Source organism: Hemicordylus capensis, chromosome 1, assembly GCF_027244095.1.
Source record: "Hemicordylus capensis ecotype Gifberg chromosome 1, rHemCap1.1.pri, whole genome shotgun sequence".
NCBI lineage: Eukaryota > Metazoa > Chordata > Lepidosauria > Squamata > Cordylidae > Hemicordylus > Hemicordylus capensis.
The window spans coordinates 171,087,584-171,110,711 of NC_069657.1; the positions used below are offsets into that span (position 1 = coordinate 171,087,584).

At 39.9% G+C, this 23,128-nt stretch overlaps 1 protein-coding gene across 10 annotated transcripts in view; it reads left to right on the forward strand.

Annotated features, from left to right (window-relative positions):
- The window catches only part of THSD7B (thrombospondin type 1 domain containing 7B), a 690,438-nt gene that overhangs the window by 255,853 nt on the left and 411,457 nt on the right, over positions 1-23,128 (forward strand). For all 10 annotated transcript variants that reach the window (XM_053254956.1, XM_053254972.1, XM_053254939.1 and 7 more), the window contains one exon: positions 18,546-19,383. In XM_053254956.1, coding sequence (XP_053110931.1) covers positions 18,546-19,383 — 838 coding nt within the window. The remainder of the gene's footprint in view (positions 1-18,545; positions 19,384-23,128) is intronic.

Below are 23,128 nucleotides of genomic sequence, written 5' to 3' on the forward strand. Positions count from 1 at the left end.
CCCGCGTGAAGCTATACATTTGCTGACACCTCAATGCTTCTCTATGGGGAAAAACCTTAACGACGCGTAAACTTCAACAATTCCCCAAATATCAGCCCTTTGCCCAATCCCCCTGAAATTTGGGTGGTAGCCTCCACCCATTAGGCACTACCACCCCACCCCACTATTTCGCCCCTGGGACCCGAAATTCGAGCTGACATCACATCAGACCTTTTTGCATTCAAATCAATGGAGGCAAAAAGGTGGGAAATTCAAAGAGACGTCATCCCGAATCACCTGAATTTTTCGGGCACGAATTAGGGGTGACTTGGCTCAGCCCCGAAAAATATCGGGGGACATCGGGGGTGATTTGGTTTGGACCCGAATCACCCGAAATTGCTCATTTCGGGCACAGATCGATCTGTGCCCAAAATCTTTTGCACATCCCTACTCTATAGTCCTCTGAGGTCACCTTAAGTGGTGCAGTGGGGAAATGTTTGACTAACAAACAGAAGGTTGCCCGTTTGAATCCCCACTGGTAATATATCAGGCAGCAGCGATATAGGAAGATGCTGCAAGGCATCATCTCATACTGCATGGGAGGAGGCAATGGTAAACCCCTCCTGTATTCTACCAAAGAAAACCACAGGGCTCTGTGGTTGCCAGTAGTCAAAATCGACTTGACAACACACTTTACCTTTACCCTATAGTCCTCTCATGTCTGTTTCTTCCTTTCTTGAATTGCTAATTTATTTTCCTTCTAGTGTGAAGGAAATATGAAGTAGGTTTTCATGATGAATGAACTAGAACTGTGTTGATTCTTTAATTAACAGCATTGCAGGAATGTTGTAAACGTTACTGTACTGAGTGTTCTATTCCTCCCCTGAGTCCATGTGTTATCCTTCAATTTTAATTTGCAAACCTTTAAGAACAAAATGGCTTCCTGTTGTATGTCTCCAGCACTGAGAGATATAATATCTCTGGCCATGGAAGTTCCATTCAACTAACTTGGCTATAGCTTTGATGTTTCATGATCTGTAAAGATTAGTTTTGGTTTTATAATAATTTCATGGAATTGGCACACTTGAATTAATTCTGACCAACAACCTCTTGCTAAACTTGTGTTAAGCTGCAGAACACAATCCCATGTATGTTAAGCAAGACAATATAGGTAATGTGGCTTAAACATCCTAAAGTATGTTTCAAGAATAAAAATAACATACACATACCCACTCCTCCAGATAACCTTCCTCTTCTGGATTGCTGTCTGCTGTAAGATATTCCCCTTAGAGGGTGGGGCCATAGCTCATTTGTAGAGCATCTGCTTGCACTCAGAAAATCCCAGGTTTACTCCCTAGCAGCATCTCCAGCAGGTCCGCCTGAAACCTTGGAGAGCTGCTGCCAGTCATTGTAGACGGTACTGAGCTAGGTGGACCAATGGTCTGATTTGGTATAAGGCAGCTACCCATGTAGACTGTTTATGCAAGAGCTTTCTTGGTTTTCAGCTTGACTGGAGGAGGCAGGACCTCCAGGTTGTAACTCTTGGCTTCATGCGAGTAGGGAGGAGAGCTGATCTTGTGGTAGAAGCATGACTTGTTCCCTTAGCTAAGCAGGGTCCACCCTGGTTGCATATGAATGGGGGACTAGAAGTGTGAGCACTGTAAGATATTCCCCTTAGGGGATGGAGATGCTCTGGGAAGTGCATCTAGGTTCCAAGTTCCCTTCCTGGCATCTCCAAGATAGGGATTGAGAGAGATTCCTGCCTGCATCCTTGGAGAAGCCGCTGCCAGTCTGTGTAGACAATATTGAGCTAGATGGACCAATGGTCTGACTCAGTATATGGCAGCTTCCTGTGTTCCTATGTTCATACCCTGTGTTTGATTGCATGTCATTGACTTTCAGTGCAGAAGAAGAAGATGGAGAACATTGTCTGGTTATCTTAGCACGTAGCAAGAATTTAGGGTGTTTTTAAGGGGAACTTGCAAATATTTGTGAACTATGTTCCACCCCCTTATTTGGCTTAGCTCCAGTTTAGGTAACTGCCATTGTTGGTCAGTGTTCCTTTCAGTCAGAGATGCCGCCTCAAATTGCTTCTTTACTGAACATAAAACATATCTTTATGTAATGTCATTGGTTGATATCCAGACTGATGTGGCATGCACCAAAAACTATTCCACACATACTCAATGGGGGAAGGTTAATTTTTGCAGAGTTCCCCTTTCTTCTGCAGCAACACTGTGCCTCACAAAAAGGTGAAGGTTTCAGGTCCCTCGGGAGCATAGTTTTGAGTGGTAGAGGACTGTAGGAGGAAGCTAAGATTTGCAAAAATTCACCTCTTCAACTGCACACGTGATTAATATTAGTCTGAATGTAAGCTACTGAGTTCCACAGATCGGTTTACAAAATAAATTGTTATGCCTCTTTCATTTGCAGCCATACTGTTATTAGAAGGTTTTTCACGTGTGAAAGAACTTTCTCTTTGATACTTGGAGGGAATCAAATAAGTGATCCATTTATGTGCAGTTCCTCCAGATGATAGTATTTTTAACTGAGGTGCAAGCAATTGGGGTCAACCTAGACAACTTTCCAGGGCTGAAAATGCCTGTCGGATGCAATGGAGGTTATCTGAGGACAATTTCAGATCTGCTGTGTGGTACTGATGGCACATTCTTTTAGCAATCAATTTGAAGGATGCTGTGGATAATGCTGCAATCCATCAGGTAGAAATCCTGCAGGTGCATTTGTAGTAAGTGATTTGTAGATGGATTGTGAGCCTGTTAAGTTTCTGCCTTGACAAGTGATATAGTTGTTGGCGTTAGAGTCATGTGTCTTGTAGCGATATGTAGTTGCTGGCATTTAGAAGCAGTGTAACTTGTAGAGATGCATCATGCAGAAATTAATCGAGGTAATTCTAGCAAGTGATCAGGAAAGCTGCACTTGTCGAATTTCTGTCATTTCTGTCTGAACACATCTGTTCCCAGACCAATGCTGAGATGGAAGACCAAGGCAAAGTGTAGTCCACAGTGCCTAATTTGTAAAGCTAGTACTGTATAGTTTATAAAAGTATATAAAGTATTTTCTGCTATCATGGTGCAGAAGTTTCAGTTTTCATTTATGCTCTAAAAAGCATGAAACATAGCAGGGTGATCACCTTAATGCTATTTTTCATGCTTTTTAGAATATATATGAAGATTGGAAGCATATTGATACTAATTTTAAAGTAAACATTGTTTTATATTGCACTTTGATATATTTGTGTATTTGTCCAAATATATGTATCATAAAGATTTTTAGTCAGCTTAAATTAGTATTTGTGGGAAACTTTGCAATTTGGAAGTTCAGATTTCCCCAAAGACTTTGCCAATGAGGGCCAGATAGAACCTTCTGAAGTCTGATCACACAGTGTGAATTCTCCCTCTTTCTATACAAGCCATACTTCCTTTTGGATGCTTGTGGGAGCCATTTTTTAGCCTATTTTCCAGTAAGCTTTTGAGATAAACTAGCATTCTGTTTGTGTGTCACTGTGCCCGTTCCTCCCATCAACTTCACACCACCTGGACCAATATGAACCAAATCGGGTACAGTTGTAGGGACACCTCAATGGTGTCGTTTGTGATGATGTCATCCACCCCAATTTAAGATGGCGAATGCATAAATATTTGAGGCGCAAGTGGGCTAACTTGTGAACTGCCTAACTGATTTCAACCAAATTTGCTACAGCTGTAGGGACACATAGGGACACCTCAGTGGCCTAGTCTGTGATTATGTCATCCACCCCAGTTAAAAATGGTAGACATGTAAACATTTGAGGCATAAGTGGGCTAATTTGTGGACCATCTAGCCAATTTGAACCAAATTTGGTACAGTTGTGGTGAATGACACATGAGAACACCTTAATGGTGCAGTTTGTAATGATGTATTCCACCCCAATTCAAGATGGCGGACACATAAACATTTGAGGTGCAAGAGGTCTAACTTGTGGCCTGACTAACTGATGTGGGTAAAATTTAGTCCAGTTGTAGGGATAGTGAAAAGAAAGTAGGTAGATTAGTTTTACTAGAACAACTTACATTTATTTATTTATATCTATGTAAACCGCTTTGGGAACTTTTGTTGAAAAGTGGTATATAAATATTTGTCATATTCATATTAAAGGACTTAGTGATGGCTCCTGCAGACCATCCCCACAGCCAGTAAAGTATTCTGAGGAGAAGAAGGGAGTGGCTTAGCTTGAAAATGGTAAGTAAATAGAGTCAAGGGTAGAGCATGGGAGATTTCTAGCCCCATCCTGTCCTATGAAATCACCTGGAATGTGCTCATAAATAAAATAAAATAAAGCCAAGCATTCAAGGAACACCCGTCAGATTAAATTATTTTGCCCAAACACATTCTAAAATCTGACAATCACTGCTTTCAACAGTTTTCAAAACAGGAAAAGAAAGCCCAAAAGAAAGGCTTTGAGAATTGCTACAATATGCTTCATAGATACTGACACAGTCATATTTTAATTAAATATATATTTGCATGAACTGCTGAAACTTCAAGGGTCGTACACTCCATCTAATACATGAGCATGCATAAGCAATAAACAATAAAAAAATAGCATGGCACTTTCTTTATAAATGATCAATTTTCTACGAGTGCCGTTCTTTAACTTAGACTGCATGTCTTAAAATAATAAATGTCTGTAAAAGATGAATTGTCATTCTTCTCCCTTTACTGTAATCTTTCAGTAATGGGCGATCAACACTTCATAAGTGAATCATTCAATGCAATCTGAGGAGGAACGAATGCATTCTGCCAATTGCTGCCAATGATATGAAGGAATCTATTATTTGAATCATTTATTTTACATCTAGTTAGGTTATTGAGATTCAGTCTGTAATATTTTTAATGTCAAGAATGAATTTATAAGATATCCCTCTTTTGCTCCTTGAAACAAGTTCCCTAATTCTGTACTGTCTTGCTTTGTAACAATCCTATCCTGCCAAGGCTGCCTAAACCTTTAATTTTTACATAGTTGAGTTACAGCTGTGAATTCAATACAGCTAGCTAAAGAGCCAATAAACTAATTCATTATTCATTTTTAATAACTGGATTAATTTCTCAGAAGCCTGGGGGTGTCTGAAAAGTTAATCTGGACTCCAAATTGACAGAGGCACTTTGACTATGCTAAACCCCCCCAAAGATATAGGGAAAGGATGAAACTGGGAGCCATTTCACCCTTTAAAGGCTGTAAGTTCTCTCTCAAGCATGTATGAAACAGGCATCTGGGGAAGCTTAGGGTCTTGGGATATCATTCCTCACATGATGGTTGAATTGTTGAGGTGCACTATTCATGTGGCGTTTCCAGCCAATCGTCTGTCTCAGGCCAGTAATGCAATAAGGCAGGCGGGAATGATAGGGGATTAGGGAGAATCCTCTTGCCTTTTGTGATTGTCCCTTTCGCTACCTTTTAGAAGGCTGTTTCTAGGGAGCATGATTTGATTAAAATATGTGGAGAATCAAAATATGTGGAGCATGTCGATTTCATTAAGGACCTCTTACTTCCATCCTCCCCATAATTTGAGAACTGAGCTCCAGTAAGCCTTGCTTCATGATATAAATGCTGCAGTTGACTGTAGGGTCCCTAGGCCTTCTCATCTGCCAGTGAAAGCATTGCTGGGTGCTAGAGGATTCAGATTTCTTGGAGGCCCAACTGTGAACTGAGTTCATTTCAATTTGGATATGGACTCCAGGAGATCTGGAATATGATGCTAGAGATATCTTTTTTCACCAAGCACAGAATGCCACAATAAATGAAATTCAGTTAAGTGTAGGTCAGCGTCCCTAAAACATTCTGAGCTTTGCTTTTGATTCACATGCCTGCCTTGTGGTTTCTTAATATTTCTTTTAAACTAAGTATATTGCAAGAATTGTTTGTTGCTATATGCCCAGTCACTCTTATCCAGCAACAGTGATTTAAGTGATGAGACACGGGTTCCCATGAATGGATACAGGTCTTGTGCATGTAAAAAGGTGCTGAGTGACATAAACGCCCACCCAACACCTGGAGTTCCTTGTCCAGTGATATGTGCCATATTGGATCTGCACATGTACTCCCAGATTGTTGGTGAGATCAGCTGTAATAATATCAAGAATATTTGAGGAGATGACTGAAACAGGTGGTCAACAGTATCCAAGCTGAATTAGGCTCTTTTCCTGCATAGGGGAAAAACAACAACAACAACACCCACAATTACTGTAAAGTATAATTGTCTGTTGCCTTTCCCTCCTCTTTGCAGTTTGTAATGATAGGAAAGATTCTAGTAATTTTCTGGTTTATAATTTTGAGAATATAACTCTGTAATTCCATGGTAACAGCACTTATTGCAAGTTGTGTCCTACTGCTAAATAACAATATAATAATGGAGCTGCTGCAATTGATTTTCATAGAATTATTATATTGGTAAATATGTTCACACAAACCTGCTGAATATCTGAAAAATTCCTAACATGCAAAGTGATGGGAACAACAAAACTCTCCATCCACATTAACTGTATTCCTTTTAGCATTAACTGCTGTTTCTTTTTCTTCCATATTGCATGCCAGTTTCATCCATGATGTCTTTTGCCAGTTTAGTTGTTACTCTGTTATAAACATTTTATTTCTTGTTCACACAGTCAGACAGGTGTTATCGACTGGTTTGTTTTATCCAAACATCGAGTCCTTCCCAAGGACCTGGGATGGCTGAATTTTATTGTCAATGTTGTTGTTATTATCGCCGCAAAATGTAGGCTGTTCCCAGTAAAGTTGTTTTTTTGTAGTTGGCTGATGGTGATTTCTGTGACCCCTATGGTGTTGAGGTGCTTTTCAAGTTGTTTTGGAATTGCACCTAGGGTGCCAATTATTACTGGGATTATTTTGGTCTTCTTCTGCCACAGCCTTTCAATTTCAATTTGTAGATCTTTGTATTTTGTGATTTTTTCTATTTCTTTTTCTTCTATTCTGCTATCCCCTGGTATTGCTATGTCAATTATTTTCACTTGTTTTTCTTTCTTCTCAGCTACAGTTATATCTGGTGTATTTTGTGGCAGATGTTTGTCTGTTTGTAGTCGGAAGTCCCATAATATTTTTACATCTTCGTGCCCGTCTGTAGCTGACGCGTTGTAATTTTATTGATGCCCAAGGTGTCGAGATGGTGTTCAAGTTATTTTGGTACGGCACCAAGGGCACCAACAACTGTTGGCACCACTATAGTTTTCCATTTCCAGAGCCGCTCAATTTCAATCTGAAGGTCCTTGTATTTAGTTATTTTCTCCAGTTGTTTTTCATTGACTCGACTCGACTATCCCCTGGGATTGCAGTATCAATTATCAGAACCTGATTCTTTTTGATGACTGTCAGATCCAGTGTATTGTGCACTAAATGCCTATCAGTTTGTATTCTAATATTGCAAAGGATTTTGCCGCCTCATTATCTGTGACCTTCTCAATCGAATTATTCCATCAATTCTTGCTTGCTGGCTATTTGTAATTCTCGCAAAAGTTCCAGTGGATCATCACAGCAACTTTATTGTGTCTTTCCTTATAATCAGTCTGTGTGATCTTCTTACAGCAACATACAAGGAACTCAACCATCTCATCTGCTTCATTGCATAACCAACACTTACTGTCTTTCTGGGTCTTATCAATTTTTACTTTTTTAATGTTTGTTCGTAGTGATTTTTCCTGGGCTGAAAAATGAGACCTTCCGTTTCTTTCTTCAGTATCCTCTTCTTCAACCACTGCCATGTTGTGCTATTGCTGGCTTTCAATTGTATGTCATTAAAGAACTGACCTGTGCAATGGTTTTTTGTGCCATTTTTCTTGTCGATTCTTCATCTGCTCTTTTTTGTATTCGTCTTTTGATTCCTTTATTTTCAACAGTCCTGTCTTACTCACTTCCTGTAGCATTTCATCTTGGCTTTCATTGATGTATTCCCCCAATGCTCATTTTTCTTCTTCAATGGACTGTCTGATTTGCAACATTCCACGTCCACCTTCATTTCTTGGCAGGTACAGCCTATCAACATCACTTCTTGGGTGCAGGATTAATGGTAATTATTTTCCTGGTTTTCCGATCCAGCGCATACAGTTCTGCTTGTGTCCAATCAACAATACCTGCTGTATATAGGATTATAGGAATTGCCCATCTGTTGAGTGCTTTGATAGTGTTACCACCATTAAGTTTGGACTTCAGTGTCTTTCTTAGTTGCTTTGGTTTTCACTTCAGCATGCTTGATCTTGTCACTTTGGAGAATGCCCAAATATTTATAACTTTCCTTAGGAGACAGACTCTTTATGTTGTTTCCATTTGGCATCTCAATTCCTTCACGTTGTTATTTTCCCTAAATTTATTGCCAATATAGCACATTTGTCCAGTCCAAACTCCATTGCGATATTACAGCCTTAAATTCTAACCGTATTGAGTAATGACTCAATTTCAGATGGTGACTTTTCGTAAAGCTTTAGATCGTCTGTGTAAAGAAGATGGGAAAGCTTAACTGATGTTTTTGAAGTTTAGTATCCATGGTTTGTTTTGTTCAAGATAATCGATAACAAAATTAGGGAGATTACAAAAAGTAAAGGAGACAATGAGTCCCGTTGAAATATTCCTCTCTCGATGTTAACTTCTCCCACTTCTTCTCTGTTTACTAGCAAATAAGTCTTCTGTGTGTTCATTGCCTTTTTTTAAAAACAAAGTTTTTAATATTATCATTCACTCCAGTCATATCCAGGAATTTTAAAACCCAGTTATGTGGCAATGAGTCAAATACTTTCTTATAGTCAATCCAAGCTACATTTAGATTTGTCTTCCTTCATTTACAATTTTCCAAAACCATTTTGTCAATAAGAAGCTGATATTTTGTGGCTGTTGTTTTTCAACGGTTTCCCTTCTGTTCCATTGGTAACAAACTGTTCCTTTCTAGGTGGTCTTCCACAGCATCTGCTACAATTGCTTTCATGAGCCTGAGCATTGCTGAAAGGCAAGTTATATACCTATAGTTACCTGGTACTGGACCTTTTTCATAGTCTTTCAGAAGAAGACAAGTCCTGCCAGTTGTCATCCAGTCATCAAGTTCTCCACCTTCCAGTATATCATTCAATTTCTTGGCTAATCTTTTATGTAAGCCAAAATGTAAGCCATTTGAGCCAAAAGCCATGTACTTGATCCATTCCTGGTGCTGTCCTATTCTTAATTTTTTTTGCTCGGTTATCAACCAGTTGGGGTGTTATTATTTATTTGTACACCGCCCCAAACTTTCGACTATGGGTGGTTAACAATAGCATAAAACAAGTTAAAAACATATATAAAAACTTAAAACAATTTAACAATTTAAAAATAAACCAGAGATTAAAACCTAAAAAAAACTAAAACCCTAACCCTAACCCTAAAAAAAATGTAGGAAGCTGAGAAAGATTGGGCCAAAAGATGGGTTTCCAGATTTATTTATTTTTTAATTGCCAGAGATGGGGAGAATCATATCTCAGCAGAGAGCGCATTCCACAATCTCGGGGCAGCGACCGAGAAGGCCTGTCTCTGTGTAACCACCAAACAAGTTGGCGGTAACTGGAGACGGACCTCCTCAGCTGACCTCAATGGGCGGTGGGGCTCGTAGTGAAGAAGATGCTCTCTTAGATACCCAGGGCCTAAGCCGTTTAGGGCTTTAAAAGTTATAACTAGCACTTTATATTTTGTACGGAAACCTATTGGCAGCCACTGTAGCTCCATCAGCAAAGAAGTAACGTGGTCTCTCCGAGATGACCCAGAGACCAACCTGGCTGCCGCATTCTGAACCAGCTGAAGTTTTCGGCCTATGTACAAAGGCCGCCCCACATAGAGCTCATTACAGAAGTTAATTCTGGAGGTTACCAACAGATGTACCACTGTTCTGAGGTCATTTATCTCGAGAAACAGGTGCAGCTGGTGTATCAGCCAGAGCTGATAGAAAGCACCCCTGGCCACCGCCTCAACCTGAGAAACCGGGGATAAGTGTGAATCCAGTACTCCCAGACTGCGAACCTGTTCCTTTTGGGGAAGTGTGACCCCATCTAGAACAGGTAGAACAAAATAGTCTCTAGAGTTCTGACCCCGTACAATAAGTACCTCCGTCTTATCTAGATTCAACTTCAATTTATTCTCCCTCATCCAGCCCATTTCTGCTTCCAGCCAGGCATTTAGCCAGGTCCTGAAGAAGTTGACATGGAGAAGTATATCTGTGTGTCATCAGCGTACTGGTAACACCCAGCTCCGCCTGGAGCTGAGAGGCCTCCACCCTCAATTACCTTGCCCAGCCATGGGAGGTTCAAAACAGGCCTATAATTGCTCAACTCTGAGGGATCTAACACAGGCTTCTTTAGAAGAGGTCTAATGATTGCTTCCTTAAGATAAGAAGGCATTCTGCACTCCTTCGGAGAAGCATTTATGATTTCCACCAGGCTGTATACAACAGCCTCCCTGCTAGATTGAAACAAGCCATGTTGGACAAGGGTCAAGAGAACAAGTGGTAGGCCTCACCGCTCCAAGCAGCTTCTCCACATCCTCAGGATGTTTCTCCAAAACCTGAGTAGCTGTTCTCTGTCTGGATGCACAATGCTATCAAATTTTTCTCCATTAACACTCTGATAAAACAAACATTGATTTGAATATAAAAGGAAATTCTGTTCGTATTGCAGTACACGAGCATCATATCAGCTGATCTTCTTTGCTATTGCTGTAATTTGCTGTTTCACAATTTCGAGGGCTTCTTTGATCTTCCTGGTATCCAAGTGGTACTTCTTTACTAAGTACTCCTTGATCTTTTCATTCATAAGCTTTTTCTCTTTCATGTCCTTCAATTTGCTGGCATCTGCCCTTAACTTACTGATCTTACTTTCCAATCTAACCTTCCATTTTGGTATTTCCTTTTGTTGTATCTTTGGCTTGTTAAGTTCATATCCAAGCTCTTGTGTAATCACTGCTGCTGCACTGTACATGAGCAGGTTTGTTTCTTGTAATGTCTCAGTCTTAATCTTGGCTACAGCTTTGTTCAGGTCATTTACCCTGGTGGCCCAGTGGTAAAACTGCCGCCCTGTAACCAGAAGGTTACAAGTTCGATCCTGACCTGGGGCTCAAGGTTGACTCAGCCTTCCATCCTTCCGAGGTCGGTAAAATGAGTACCCAGAATGTTGGGGGCAATATGCTAAATCATTGTAAACCGCTTAGAGAGCTCCGGCTATAAAGCTGTATATAAATGTAAGTGCTATTGCTATTGCTATTGCTATTAATGCTTGTGCCAGACACCAATGCTTTTAATGCTTGTTTGGACACCAGCTTCAGAGCAGACAGTCTTTTACACTCTTTTCTTCCTCTCATATGTTCAACAGTTTTTCCTTTCAGTTCTTTTTGCATCTCATTTAGCTGTTGATCTTGAGAAATTGAGACAATCAACAGAGGTGTTTCACTTCTTTCTTCATATTCATTTTCAGCTATGCCTTGTTGCTCTACCACTATTCCTTCAGTATCTGCTGGAGAATTTCTCATTATTATTATTATTATTAATTTTATTTCTATACCGCCCTTCCAAAAATGGCTCAGGGCGGTTTACACAGAGAAATAAATAAATAAATAAATAAATAAGATGGATCCCTGTCCCCAAAGGGCTCACAATCTAGAAAGAAACATAAGATAGACACCAGCAACAGTCATTGGAGTAATGACTAAATAAAGAGAATCACCGTGTTAAAAGATGCCTCTTTGCCAAGTTAGCAGGGTTAACTTCCAACCCTTTTCCTGTCTCTACAACTGGACTAGATTTCATTCAAATCAAGGTCCACAAGTTAGATCTCTTGCACCTCAAATGTTCATGCATCCACCATCTTGGAGCGGGGTGGATTACATCATTACAAACTACAGCATTGAGGTGTCCCTGTGTGTCACTCACTACAACTGTATCAAATTTGCTTCAAATCAATTAGACAGACCTAAAGTTAGTACACTTATACCTCAAAAGTTCACATGTCCACCATCTTGGATCGGGATGATTGACATCACCACAAACTACACCATTGGGGCATCACTATGTGTCCCTATAGCTGTAGCAAATTTGGTTCAAATCGGTTAAGTGGTTCACAAGTTAGCCCACTTGTGCCTCCAAAGTTTACACATCCGCCATCTTGAATCGGGGTGGATGACACCATCACAAACTACACCACTGAGGTGTCCCTTTGTATCCCTATTTGTAGGGACAACTGTACCTGATTTGGTTCATATTGGTCCAGGCATTGCAAAGTTGATAGGGAGGGACACACGGAGACACACAGAAAATGCCGGGTGATCTCATAAGCCTACTGGAAAGTAGACTAGAAATGTGATCAAAATGTATTCAAAGTCACTTAATACTGGGCCCTGAGTCCTCTGCAGTTATCTCAGCCTTTCCAGCAAACCCGGCTTGTCCCTTGTTCAGCCTCAAGTCCTCTCCTTCACAGTTCTGGAGGCTCAGCCCCAGACAGTTTCTTCCTGCCTATGAACAATTTTGCTCTCCCAAGAGTTCCCACTCTCTGCCAGTGATTTCTTAGCTCTTTCCAGCCCCAGCTCTGATTCTTTCTCAGACTGTGCCAGCACTTCTGTTCTGCACTTTTCAGTTCTGCACTTCTTCCAACTTGAATTACACTCTCATTGACTCTTTTCCCAACACTCTTTCTTATACTGCATGGACTCTTCTTTTCCAGCCCCAGACTTGTACTAAAACTGTGCGGAAAGCAGCCCCCTTATATCCTCAAACTTCCCTTACGTTTTCCCAAACCATCCAATCAATAGAACTTATTCCCTCCATTTTTGAAAACATAAATTCTTAATACAGTGAGTAGCAAGGCTATTTACAATACAAAATCTTACCAGAAGATCTTGTTCCTTCACAGCTCCATATGCAAATTGTTCACAGTTCCATATGAGCATTGATTGTGTTCTTATGGTAGTGAGGAACAGGGGCATATCTATGGTGGGGCACGTGCTCTATCTATGGTAGGGCATGTGCCCCGAGCACCACTTGAAGGGGGATGCCATCTTCTAAAATTATTATTTTTTTAAATGGCCACCGAAAACAAAATGGCCACCATGCATGCTCAGATGGCCTCTGTGAGGCCCTAGGCCATTCCAGGCCTTGCAGAGGCCATTTGAGCATGTGCGGCAGCCATTTTGTTTCCAGCGTCCAAAACAAATTTTATTTTAAAAAGTTGCCACCGCACATGCTCAAATGGTCCCTGGGAGGCCCTAGAGACCAGTGGGGGAGGGGGAACCTTTGCAGACCTCCCCCCGTGGCTTTTAGGAAGCCCCCCGAAGGGGCTACAGGTTATTTTTTTTAATTAATATAATATAAGTCACTGTACACATATTTAGTTTGGCACCATGTACTGAGAATCAGGGCTTGTGAATACTGAACTGAAGCTTATGAGCTAGGATTGTTTTCATTTGCTCTTACTTTGCTTCTTGTGATAAGTGAGTTAAATGTGATGTCTTAATAATATGGCTATTAATGGTGAGTTTGTCTTTGAATCAGTGTAAATCCTTAGTATTAAATTCCACTGGGAGTTTCTTGCTCTCTTTCTCTCATTTTAACTGTCTTTCTAAAATACTAGAATATATTCCAAGCAGTGACACAGTTTACTCTGCATATCCTTTGATTATTTCCAAAGTATCTGGGAAAAGTCAAATTCTCCATTTATTTTTAAAACTTATCTAATAGTGATGCTAATGCATAGTAGAGAATTAGACAGGCACTTCTGTTTAGTTTTCCAAGTACACCTCCAGATAGTATTTGGGTATTTCATGATCCCCAGCATATTGAAATTTGTAGTTTTCCAGCATTTTTTGGTCTGGCTACATCCACTGCTAAATAGTTTTTGAAATATTAAAAGATGAATGAGCTTGACTTGTATTTTTGAGTTGATATTCTGGTAAAGTTATCTGAAAGATGGGTGTCAGATGTTTGGACAGGGGGCGCAATTTCGGTGCTTGCCCTAGGCGCTATTTTCCCTAGATACGCCTCTGGCAAGGAATTAGGAATCAGTATCTCTTGTACTATTGCTAAGCAATTTTTACAGAGATGAAAGAACTAGACTTAATCACCTTTGATCGCCCCATTTCCATAGAGGTCATTAGAATACTATACTGCCCTCTTGTTATGGATAAACAATTGTATGTAACTGAGTCAGTTGCAAAATTTACACTGCTGTCTGCTCAGATTCACAAACATTTAGATATGGTATGTGGGTATGTATGTGGATATGTGGGTAGGTATGTGGATATGATATATGAGATTGGGTACCAAATATGACATAGTGTTTAAATTCTGTTTATTGTAATATGTGCAATAAATTTTTAAACCCCACCCCCCTGCTTACTGGAGCTTCTTTGTGTTTAACCCTTTTCTCAATATGATACAGCATATTTGTCTGTAATTTTATTGAAGGTCCTGTAAAGTGTAATTTTATTATTAAAACCATTATTAACACTTTGATTCAATTTGCTAAACTCTGAAACCCTGAATTCATTTTATGGATATATATCAATTTCTAGCATAATGTGGATTTGGGAAGGTAAATATGAAAGAGATTATTTGGAATAAACACCTGATGAATGTGTGAAAGTCTCTAAAATAGAATAATTGGCCAACATCCAGATGTGAACCAAAAAACATTTTGTGTGTAAATTGATGGGGCAATATTTGCCCCCTTTCCTCTAAAGCCCTCTGTGCCACTGTGAAAACGTCTCTATGGACCCTCAAGGACATCATTTTGAGATTCACAGAGGGCTGCAAAAGAATGGGAGAATGTGAAAATTGCCCATCCCCTGTCTCACATATGCTGTTAGCCTGGATGTCAGACATTAAGATGGTTCACATGACCTAATGGTATGGAGCTGAGGAGGGCAGGGGGAGGGCAGGATTGCACTTACCTTCCGCCAGATGATCCTTTCTTTTTTGAGTCTATGCCACTCACGTGCCCACACGACCTCTAGGCGCCAGGCTCTGTGGCTGCTCGAGCTGTAGGCAGCCTTGTATTTATTTATTTCATTTCATTTCGTTTCAATTCATTTCTATACTGCCCTATACAAAATGTCCCAGGGCGGCAGTGTTCCCTCTAAGGCATGTGCACATGCCTGTACTCAGAAGTTTTTTGATGTCTGCTGAGTTAATTTTAGACCCCACTCAGGTTGAATCAGAAAGGCCCTATTCTGAATGCATGTATACACATACTGCCTTGATACTCCTGCCCAGAACAAAACTCATTCCGCACACAGATGGAAAAAATTAGAGAGAACACTGCTGGGTGGTTCACAGTGTAAAACATGACTGGGATCTGAGTCATCTGAGGTATTTTATTTATTTATTTATTTATTTGACATATTTTTTATACTGCCCAAACTTACGTCTCTGGGCAATTTATAACAAGATAAAAACAACATTTAAACATTAGTTAAAAACAAAACCAAGAAATTTAAAACACAATAAGTTAAAAATTTTAAAAACAATATTCTAAAACAACATTTAAACAATAAACAGTATCAGTTAAAAGCCTGGGTGAACAGATGTGTCTTTAAAGACTTTTTAAAAATTGTTAGAGATGGGGAGGCTCTTATTTCACTAGGGAGCGCATTCCAAAGCCTCAGGGCAGCAACAGAGAAGGCCCGTCCCTGAGTAGCCACCAGACGAGCCTTAGAGTTTAGGTATGACTCTAAAACATGACTGAGATCTAAAACATGACTGGGATCTGAGGTAGAAGAGCTCACCTGCGCCCTTCTACCTCAGTAAAAGCCTGAGTAATAAACATGGGCTACCTGATGGAGTATCAGTGAGATCAGGTCCAACCCTGGCACTCCATATGAGCCCTACCTGAATAGGGCTGTGTAAGTCTAACTAGGGCTGTTCGAGTGCTCATTGTCTTTTTTGTATTCTAAAATACTAAAAACAACCCCTTTCTAGTAGTATTATAGTAAGTAGGAGTGCCTTCTATATTTTTGTATTATGTTTTAATTTATTTGCATCAGTGGATAGACTATCTCAGATATCCACACTGCAACAATACAGCAGTTCATAATTAGATTAATGCTAAGAGATTCCTACTCGCCTCCTCAGGATGCTATCATCCTTTTCTAACATCTCAAGGTGACAGAATGGACCATTCCCCCTGCACGCATCATCTTTGTATCTTTTTGCTTCCCAAATGGAAGTTTGGGGTGGTATACAAATTTGATAGATAGATAGATAGATAGATAGATAGATAGATAGATAGATAGAATATAGCTTAATTATTCTGACTTCTGGAAAACGTAGTCCTCTAAGGGCATATCTATACTAGACTGTTTCAGTAGAACCCAGATAATTGTAGAGGTGCAGAAATGGAGACCTGGGGATTTCTCATCCCTCACCATATTTTTGGGAGTTAAAATGTATTGTAGATTTATCCTAAAGGTCCAGGAGCTCTTTGCACTTAATTGGTGTAGAGCAAGAGATAGAACTGTCGTCGGATTTTGCCTAAAGTGAATTTTTGAGGTGAATTTGGGCAAAACATGTTATTTTGAGGGATACAGCATTCTGATAAGAATGTTGATGCTTTTTTGAGGAAGGGCAGCTGTTGTCTCACATATGCAGTTTAGTTTCCTTTTCCTCCCATCTTCTAATTGTTTACCAGTTTTATATTAAACTAGCAAGTCTTAATTTAACTACTAATGAAGCAGGTGCTTTTTAATCTCCCCGCTGGGCTCCTTTTCCAGGTACTGAATTCTGATATAAATCTAATTCTCAGTTATTTTATTGCATTTTATTGCAGTGCACAAAACTGGAAAAGCCAGTTGGGCTTGAATAGAACCAGACACAAGCCAAACCAGGTCTGGTTTGGTTTTGTGCACACTCAAGCTGGGCCCAGTTCAGTTCGAACCAGGTTCAGCTGGAGCCGGCTTGGAAATTACTGGTAAAGGGGAATCAGATAAGGGGGGAGCAGGGGGCTGTACTAAAAAATTATTTAGGGCAGGTGAGGAGTGAATGTTTACCTTTTATAAGTGCAGCCGCTGTTGGCTTCGGTGGCTGAGGCAGATACGAGGCTGGGCAGGGGTGGCAGTTCCCTCCACCACCACCGGAGCAGGCAGGCTGGTTTGGGCCCAGTTCAGGTTTTTGTGCATGCGTGGAGGCCATTAAAATGGCCTCCACACGTGCACAGAGGCTATTTGTGTGACCAATCAATTTGTGTGGTTACATAAATGGCCTCTGTGCATGTGTGGAGGCCATTTTAGTGGCTTCCACACATGCACAGAGCTCCAAACTGGTCCTGCCTGCTCCAGGTGTGGGGGCAGCCACCATCGCCACCTACTCCTGTGGCCACCAAAGCTGAAGCCACTAGCAGTGGCACTTTTAAAGGTAAAAATTCACTCCCCTCCCACCCCAACTTGTTTTAGCAAAGCCCCCTGCTCCCTGCTTTACAGGTAAAGGGGAATCTTTACTGTATTCTCCTTTACCATTAATTTCTGACCCATCTTGAACTGAACCGGGCCCAGTTTGGCTGAAATTTGAGCCGAACCGGGCCTGATTTAGTTCAACCCAAAGTCTTTGAGTTGACGCTATTCCTGAGGCCCTCTCTCTCTAAACATTTACTGTCTTCTTGTTGTTCTGCACTTCTTTCCTCTTCCTTATTACTCGTGGTGATTCTCTTTATTTAGCAGGGGGAGAGTAACTGGCCCTATCCACCCCCACCACAGTACTTCTAGTGACTGTTGCTGGTGTGTCTTATGTTTCTTTTTAGAATGTGAGCCCTTTGGGGACAGGGAGCCATCTTATTTGTTATTTCTCTTTGTAAACCACCCTGAGCCATTTTTGGAAGGGTGGTATAGAAATCAAATTATTATTATTATTATTATTATTATTATTATTATTATTATTATTATTATTATTTTATTTATTAGTCAACTTCACCTGGTCTTCTAAAACAGACCTTTCAAGTCAAGAGAGTATTATTCAGCAAAGACTGATGATTGAGCTACAACAGGAGATGCTCCTCAGGGCAAAATTGGACAGACTCGAATAGGAGCTGGATCAAGCCTAACACTCAGCTTTTGGGATGCTATAGTTTGAGTTCACCTTTGTCTTAAATTGACTTTAACTTTATGCCATGGATTCTAATTATTTCAGACTCATACATAATTTATTAATAAATGACATCATAAGAATAATATTTCTACAGACAGAAATGTGTATATGTGTGTGTAGGGGATGTGTGTGTGTTCTGCAACTCTCAGACTAAAATAGTAGGTGCAGGCTTTCCAGGGCAGTGTGCCAGTGCACCCAGATAATGTGAAAATTCAGGGGAAATACATTAGAGGATTTGAAGGAACACGAATTGTACCTGTCTTGGTGGGCAACACTTATTTCCTGAAGTTGTGTGTTCCTCAGATATAGTTCTGTATATCAGTCTGAACATGAAGTTTCTGAACAAAGTCAAAATTCCTTTTACATATACTCTTGATACACTGGGAAGCTGCAAATTAACAACATCTCTTTTCCTTCCTTTTTTAGGTCATTGGGGACGATGCATAGGTGACTGTGGTTCAGGTGGTGTTCAGAGTCGAGTTGTTTGGTGTGTGCATTCAGAAGGCTGGACAACACATCATTCCAATTGTGAAACAAGTGATAGACCTGAAAGCCAGAGGAGCTGCTTTAAAATATGTGACTGGCATCTTGAACTCTTTGAGTGGGACATTTCCGAATGGCACATATGTATTCTAGTTCCTTTTGCTCATGGTGAAGTCAAACCAAGGACTTCAGTATGTGTAACTGCACAACATGGATTACAGCACAGAAGTGTACAGTGTGTTCAAAAGTTGAATAGAACCATTGTTACAAATGAGATATGTGAATATTTTACTCCTAAGCCACCTACAGAACAAGCTTGCCTAATCCCTTGCCCACGAGACTGTGTAGTATCAGAATTCTCATCCTGGTCTTTGTGTAGCAGGCACTGTGGGAAGAGTTTACAGTATCGAACCCGGGTTGTTCTTGCTCCTCCACTCTATGGTGGAGCCAAATGTCCAAATCTTACTGAATCAAGGAGTTGTGATGTTTTTATCTCCTGTTCTCTTGGGGAAGAGGAATATACCTACAGTCTTAAAGTTGGATCTTGGACTAAATGCCGATTGCCTCACCTTAAGGAAATGAATATGATTGGGAGAACTATGCTGGATTTTAGTTCAGATTCTACGGAACGAAGCACTTTTAAACTTGAAGTGGTTGAGAATCTGCAAAACTTCCATAGGCTTAAGTCCCACTACAATTCCAAGCCTTGGGATATAGAGATTGGTTATCAAACAAGGCAGGTGAGATGTACTCGAAGTGATGGGAAAAATGCTATGCTGAGGTAAGAGATCATCTTTATTCATAGCAAGACTGTAAAATAGAACGTCTATCTAGGATCAAGCATGTATTCAAAGTTTTTACATTTAAATACATGTTAATGTATTTCGGCTTCAGTTATAGTTCCTCTTACTTGGAATTAAGGTAATGGAAGCCACATAATATTTTACTATTGGAAATGCTTTATATATGCAAATCCTAGTTTTAAATTCTTCACTGTGTTTCCGTAGATTTTAAATCCATTCCCAGCTGCTTCCATTAAAGGAGGCAGAGAGCTTTCTCCTTTCTACAGCTAACAATTGTGGGGGAGGTGACAGGACAAAATTAAAGATTCATTCAGACCTTTAAAAATCACTCTATGAAGACATCCTAATGATTCAAAGGGATACAGCCAAGTAGGGAAAGTAATTCCCATCCCAACTCATTCCTGATTATGGCTGCCATTAATTCACAGCAATTCACATGCATGGAACAGCTGAAATATGTGCTGCTGCGCTCACAGAAATTACTGCAGGGAAGTAACCGCTGATCTGTGCGGGATCACATTTTACTTCTACATGACTTAACCTTGGCCAAGCCACTCCATGGCTTGTAAATCAGTGCGTTGGTCAAAAAATTCCTTTGGTGTATTATAATTTTTCTTTTTCTCTGTATATGACAAATTCTGCCCTGATCTGCAGCCTGACTCTTACTGCTGCTGCAGGAAGTAAGGGTATACCAATATCTCTGCCACTGCAGTGTTATGAAGCACTGTGATGAATTTGCATAGAAAATAAGCTGATGTTGCAATTGTGCACACCAGCAAAAATATCTTGAACTAGGGGGCTAAATTCTTCAGGCAGGTAAAGGAGGCCACAAAAGTGTGGGGAGGGGGTTAGCTTATCTGGCCCCCATCAGTCCTAGGTGCAAAAAAGATTCAATTATTTAAGAATTATTGGTTTGGAAAAAGTTGTTGGGGGGAGAGAAAAATGTGGGAGGGGGCCCTATGGGTCTGAAACTCTTTGCTGTCTCTGTGAAAAATGAAAAAAAAAACATCAAAAACTAAACCCCCCACAGCTTGCCTCAGCCTAATCACCAAATTCCAGCCCAGTTAACATGTCTTCCACATCTTTTTAGGATGAACAGACTTAAGCACTTTTTGCATATTAGGTTCGATGTACACATGTACAGATCCGTAAGCATGAACAGTTATTCAGACATTATGTTAAATTAAGGTACAATAGTACACTAGTCCTATTTGTATCCTGCACTTTTGTGGACCTGTACTCAGGTTAATATCTAAAATGAGCCAGTTTTGGAAGGGTGGTATATAAATCAAATCAAATCAAATCAATCAGTCAATCAATCAATCAAATGAATAGATGTGCATTCATTTGGATGAAATGTTTCATCCACAAACACTTTTTGTGTGTACAGAGACCTCTACTTAATGTGATGTCTGAATAAGGTTACTGAGGTTTTAGTGTTGTGTAGTGCTCATAAATTGTCTTTCACTGCTGAGACAGTTGTCATGGAGTTGAGAAAAAGTGTTCAGATGATTAATAATTGATACATAAAATGTCATTGTTTATTGAGCAGCACTATGCATCTCTATAGGTCCATTCAGTTGTTATGAAACCATGTATACTGTATGCAGTTTCAGCACCAGCAAGGGATCCGGCAAACTCCCCTCCCATGTGGACGTATGACCATAGACCTGCCTTCTGTTCTCCTCTATTAGTACCGATGGAACTTCAAGATAACATTGTGGTAGAAATATAATATAGTTTTTATCAAACAGCTTTTTATTTTTTCTGATTTACACTAATAGTTTTCCTTTTAGTCCATGCAATATACATGCTTGCTTTAACAGCAGAGTGATGAAAAAATGAGGGAAAGCAGTTATAACAAAAAAACTGTAAAAATCTTTTTTTCCACCTTCTCTTTGGAAGAGTTAGCAGTGATATCTGGCTTTAGAATAGGAAAATAATTCAACAACATTTTTAAGCAGGTTGGGCTTCAGGATTCTTGAAGGAGCTTGGGCTTCATTATTCTTCCCGTATCCTTTCACAGTCTACAGCTCCCAACACTGGCTGAAATTTGCATGGGGAAGAGAAATGGACATTGGATGTGGGGCACATGGCTTTTATTAATGTGCTGGATTTTTTTTAAAAAAGAACTATGGATGTACAAATATACCCTTTAGCCTTTTTACAACCTGCTGTTTATTACAGTATATCTTTTTTGGTACAGCTTTTGCTGTACAACAACAAAAGGTATATCTTTTTTATTGGTTAGGCAAAGAGTCAGTGCAAACTATCACAGTAGTTCCTGATGTTTCTCTCCTGCTGCATAGCTTAAAAGATATAGCCTGCTTCTAATCTTGTTTACATCAGTTCCGCAGTGTTGTAATTCAGCAGGAGTTTCTGCAGTTAATTCCAATATGCACCAGATAAACTTACAATATGGTTTATAGACAGTAAAAAGAAATGTTAAAAACACCATTTTGCAGGCCATATATATATTTTTTAAAACCAAGATGTTTCACGTAGTGCCAGTGAGAACATTTGCATTCATTGGTGGAAATCACTTTCAAGAAAAAGATGGCATTGGAGACAGGTAAGGTTGTTTCTTGGGAACAGACAAATACTTCTCCCTGCTATGTTCAAAGGACAGAAGAAGAAGAAGAAGAAGAAAAGTAAATTTTAAAAAAACCCTTCTTGCAACAGCTTTCTCCAGCTTTTTTTTAAGCTGCAGGCTAGTAAGTCTTCTATTATCTAATGTAGATTTTGAGAGGAAGACAAATGGACTTTCCGTTATTCCTAGGGTGTGGGGAATGCATCCATCTTGAAAAAGCATACTCTAGTTCATGTATGTTTTATTCTTGTTCAACATGATTACTAGCAAAACCATTTTTAAGTGTTCTAGTAGCATGCCAGACATTATCTGAAACATCTCTATGGAATCCAAAACAAATGTGGTAAATATTGTGATCAGAATTTGTCACCTCTTGTGGACACTTATTGCGCTGTGCCCATCAAAGCACTGAAAACACCACATATAGGAACCTCCTATATCACCATGCCTCTGCAGTGTCCAAACTGTTCTGAAGGGTGGTTTGTAAATATATTTATACAAATTAGGGGCCTCTAAGAAATCATCAGAGGGATACATTGTGTGGTCATCTCCCCCAGCACAAAAAGGCAAGACTGCTGGCTCTAGGTCTTCCTGCCCATCTACCTTTGAACCTCTTGATAGTCTAGCATTATCAAGCCGTTTCCCAAGAGTGCTGTCTGCTGAGACTTGGAGCTAGGCGAAGAGGAAACTGTTTGTCTCTGAATCTGAGTGGTTTTTTTGTTTTTTTTTTTAAATAACCTCTCTCCCAATGTATATGGAAGCAATTTTTCAGGGTGAAAATTGAGATTGGAGAGGTGTGCTTCACGGCCCATACAGATACTAATTTCACTCTTCCTCCTAGAATTCTTTAACCTTTTATATCTCATTGCAGCTTAAAGAAATCCTTAGAGACTGATTACTGGAGACTGGAGAAAATTCTTTTCTTTTATTATTATTAATTCTGCTCCCACCCTGGACTTTTTTATTATTATTATTTTTAGCTTTAAGCTGGTCAGAGCCCTTAGAAGGATATGTAATCTGGATCCAGTAGATAGGAATCAGTTTGGTGGAAGTGCAGCATGAGATGAAGTTCCCCTGACCCTAATCTTCCTCCTTTCAGATAGCATAAGAGGCACCTTTTAATGTGGTGATTC